Here is a 4,431-nt window from a genome sequence, read left to right as displayed (position 1 = left end):
ATATGCTTACATATCAAAATCACCACTCATCTGTCAGTTGGATGACCTGTGGTAGTTTCCGTGTTGCCATGATGCTGTAAGCTATGCCACTGGTATTTCAAATACCAACAGAGTCACCAATGGAAGATTTCCGCAGAGCTTCCAAACTAAGACAGACTAAAAAGGCCCAATAATCTACTTCCAAAAATCAGCCTTACGGATCACAGCAAAACATTAACCAATTAGCTTGCTTTGGACACATCCTCAACAGGCATCAATCTATTAGAGAAGATATCATGTTTGGTGAATGAAAGGGTTAAAAGGGGCCAGAAGACCCTAGATTAGATGGATTGTCACAACAGCTGCAACAATGGATTCAAACATGCTGAGGATTATGATGACGCTGGTCTCAGCAATGTTTAATTCTTTCTACTTAAGTTGCCATGAGTCAGTCAACTCAACGGCAGCTATCTAACTATAGACCCAAAAAATGTCTAGAAGGTTATTAGAATTAACAGTAATTGCCTCTGGTAGAGTGAGAAGCAGGTTTTTAATCTGGTACTTTATTCTCTTGTTTACCTAGTCCATTGTTTATCATATACATGCCTAACTTCTGTGATCAAGACACTGAAGGCCACTTAGAAAATCCATGTGTGTATGTGTATTTAACTCGATCCCTGGGAAAAAAGCATGCAAACACCATCTACTAACTTTGTATCAGCAACCTAATGATCTTACTTCAAAGGCATTCTAGAAAAGGCGATCTTACCTTATCATCTCTTTTGTTTGGTACAGCTAAATGCAATCTGTTCAGCACCTCATTCACTTTATTTCCTTTCATTTTGGTTTCAACTCGATGAGCCAAAAGCCTATCACAAGCCTAGTAATGTATAAAACAAAAAACACAAAGTCACAAAGACAGCACAATAGCTACCTGTTAAACCTAGAGACAAATCAAGAAGCAGAGTCCCCACTAACCAGCAGATTACGATTCATAGGTTTGTCTGGGACTCTCTACACATTTCCCTTAATATTCAACACATGGAAGGGCAATTCTCAGGGACCACCCCAAGTTTATTTAACTAATACTGTAGCACACCACACTCGTATAGAGAAGCAGCAGCTTTCTTCTCTTTTCAGACTGAGGGCCAACCTTAGGCAAAATTCTGAAAAAGTCCATTGGGTAAGTTCACCTTTAACCTCCTCCTAACACCCGACTCTGAGCCGTCCTGCCAACATTAGTGACCCTCTCCCAGACTCACACTGCTGTTGATCTGTCCTTCCTAAAGGAGTTAAAAAATATTCTTAACCATACGTCATTTTCCATCTTGTGTCCCTAACTTGAGAAACTAATCCTGGAATAAAATCAATAGCAGCATACTTGTATTCTCTATTTCAGGAAAAAATAACAAAGTAAATAAATAAGATAGCACGTGAAATCTAATATGAAATTGCCTCTACCAAGCTGCTCCTGCTTTTCACACTATGTTTTTTACTTCACTTCTGAACAGGTCCCATAAACGCCCTTTTCACAGTAGTTTCTACAGAAATATAATAATAAATAGTAGGCCAAGAGACCCAGCAGAGTCATTCTTAAGTTACAATGACCAATGGATGGAATTATAAACTGTTGTTGTCATCTAGTGCTGCAAGAAAAGAAAAAAATGGGTGGCTTTAACAAACCAATTATTCTCTCCGTTTGTTGTTGTTAGGCACTGCCGAGTCAGTTCCAACTTACAGTGACCCTATATACAACAGAATAAAACACTGCCCAGTCCTTCATCATCCTCACAATTGGTGCCATGTTTGATTGAGCCCACTGTTGTAGTCACTGTGTCAATCTATCTCGTTGAGGGTTTTGCCCTTTTTCTCTAACTTTTATCTAATGTCATGATGTCCTTCTAGAGGGAAAGGTCCCTCCTGATATATTATATCCAAAGTACATGAGAAGAAGTCTCACCATCCTCACTTCGAAGAAGTATTCTGGCTATACTTCTTCCAAGACAGATTTGTTCATTCTTCTGGCAGTTCATAGTACATTCAATATTCTTTGCCAACACCGTAATTCAAGGGTATTCATTCTTCTTTAGTCTTCCTTATTCACTGTACACCTTTCACATGCATATGTTGTTGTTGTTGTGTGCCATCAAGTTGGCTCCTACTTCTAGTGACCCCAGGTATTACAGAACGAAACACTACCAGTCCTACTCCAGCTTCACAATCCTTGCTAAGCTTGAGGCCATCATTGCAGTCACTGTGTCAAACCATCTGCTTGTGGGTCTTACCCTTTTCCACTGATCCTCTACTTTACTAAGTATGATATCCTTCTCCAGAGAATGGTCCCTTGTGATAACATGACCAAAGTACAAGAGATGAAGTCTGGCCATTCTCACTTCTAAGGAGCATTCCAGCTGCACTTCTTTCAGGGGAGATTTGTTCATTCTTCTGGCAGTCCATGGTATTTTCAGCAATCTTCAACAACACTACAATTCAAAGGCATTAAGTCTTCTTGAGTCGTCCTTATTCACTGTCCAACTTTCACGTGCACATGAGGCGAACAAAAATACCATGGCTTGAGTTAGCACACTTTAGTCTTCAAAGTCACATCTTTGCTCTTTAACAGTTTAAAGGGGTCTTTTGCAGCAGATTTGCCTAGTGCACTACAATGTCTGATTCCTTGACTGCTGCTTCCACGAGTGTTGATTGTGTATTTGCAGTGTAGTAAATTACATAGTGTGGCTTTTCTAGCCTTAAGTGTATACAAACTCCATGGTGGAATTTGCTGTGAGCAATGAGTAGCTCCTGATTGTTAGTTATCCACCTGGGGTATTTCTGTTGGGAGCAGCATAAAGTAATTTTCTGGGAAGTCTGTTCTCTCTCAGGTGTAAAGAATTCTGATTTTGCCCCTTTGGCAGATCCAAGTAAAATGAAATCCCTGACAACTTCAATCTTTCCTCCATTTATTGTGATGTTGCTTATTGGTCCACAGTTGTGAGAATTTTTGTTTTAAGTTGAGGTGTAATCCATACTGAAGACTGTAGTCTTTGATCTTCATCAAGACTTCAAGTAAGTGCTTCAAGTCATCTTCACTTTCAGCATGGAAGGTTGTGTCATCTACATACCATAGGTTGTTGAGTCTTCCTCCAAATCTGATGCTGCATTCTTCATATGGTCCAACTTCTCATATTATGTGCTCAGCACACAGATTGAAAGGTCTGGTTAAAGGGGACAACCCTGACACACAGCCTTCCTGATTTAAAACCATTCCATATCCTTTCATTCTGTTTGAACAGCTTCTTAGTCTATGTACAGGTTTCTCACAAGCACAACTGTTATGGAATTCCCATTCTTCAAAATGTTATCCAAAGTTTGCTATGATCCACACAGTCAAATGCCTTTGCATAGTCAATAAAACACAACATTTGTCTACCACTAGTCTGTAAGTTTGGCATACTGTGGTGGCTTGCTTGTTGCTGTGAGGATGGAAGCTACTTCAGCATATTTAAAATACCAGCAGAGTCACCCATGGTGAATAGATTTCAATGGAGTTTCCAGACTAAGACACACTTCTGAATAAACTGGGAATTGAAAACATGCATACGAGGCAAATGAAAATACCATAGCTTGAGTCAGGCACATCTTAAGTTTTCAAAGTGACAATTTTGCTCTTTTTTTTTTTTTTTTTTAACACTTTAAAGAGGTCTTTCGCAGCAGATTTGCCTAATGTAATCTATCCTCTTGATTGCTTGACTGTTGTTTCCCTAGGCGTTCATTGTGGATCCAAGTTAAACGAAATTCTTCAACTTCAGTATTTTCTCCATCTATCATGTTGCTTACAGGGTCAATTGTAAGGATTTTTGTTTTATGTTGAGGTGTAACCCATACTGAAAGCAGTAGTGTTTGATCTTCATTACTAAGTGCTTCAAGTCCTCTTTGCTTTCAGAAAGTAAGAGTGTATCACCTGCCTATCACAAGTTATTAATGAGTTTCCTCCAATCCTGATGCTGCATTCTTCATACAGTCCCACTTCTCAGATTATTTGCTCAACATACAGACTGAATAAGTATGGTGAAAGGATACAACCCTGTCACACGCCTTTCCTGATTTTAAACCAAGCAGTATCCCCTTTTTCTGCTCAAACGAATGTCTCTTGGCCTATCCACAGGTTCCTCATGATCACAATTAAGTGTTTTGAAATTCCCATTCTTCACAATGTTATCCATAATTTGTTATGATCCACAGTCAGAACCTTTGTATGTTAATAAATACTTGCAAGCATCTTCCTTTATATTCTTTGCTTTCAGCCAAGAGCCATCTGATATCAGCAATGACTTTCCTCGTTCTACATCCACTTCTGAATCTGGCTTGAATTTCTTGTCAATATATTATCGCCATCACTTTTTTATTATTATTATTATTATTTTAAATTTTGATTTGGGTGAAGATTTACAG

At 38.9% G+C, this 4,431-nt stretch overlaps 1 protein-coding gene across 1 annotated transcript in view; it reads right to left on the bottom strand.

Moving 5' to 3' along the window:
- GTPBP4 (GTP binding protein 4) overlaps positions 1-4,431 on the bottom strand; it is a 38,310-nt gene that overhangs the window by 12,256 nt on the left and 21,623 nt on the right. Inside the window, exon 10 of the mRNA XM_007950396.2 lies at positions 749-859. Coding sequence (XP_007948587.1) covers positions 749-859 — 111 coding nt within the window. The remainder of the gene's footprint in view (positions 1-748; positions 860-4,431) is intronic.

This window comes from Orycteropus afer, unplaced genomic scaffold (genome assembly GCF_000298275.1).
Source record: "Orycteropus afer afer isolate SDZICR_OR568_19922 unplaced genomic scaffold, OryAfe1.0 scaffold00271, whole genome shotgun sequence".
Taxonomy (NCBI): domain Eukaryota; kingdom Metazoa; phylum Chordata; class Mammalia; order Tubulidentata; family Orycteropodidae; genus Orycteropus; species Orycteropus afer.
Note: the sequence above shows the minus strand (reverse complement) of the source record. Positions and strands in the feature narration are given on the sequence as shown.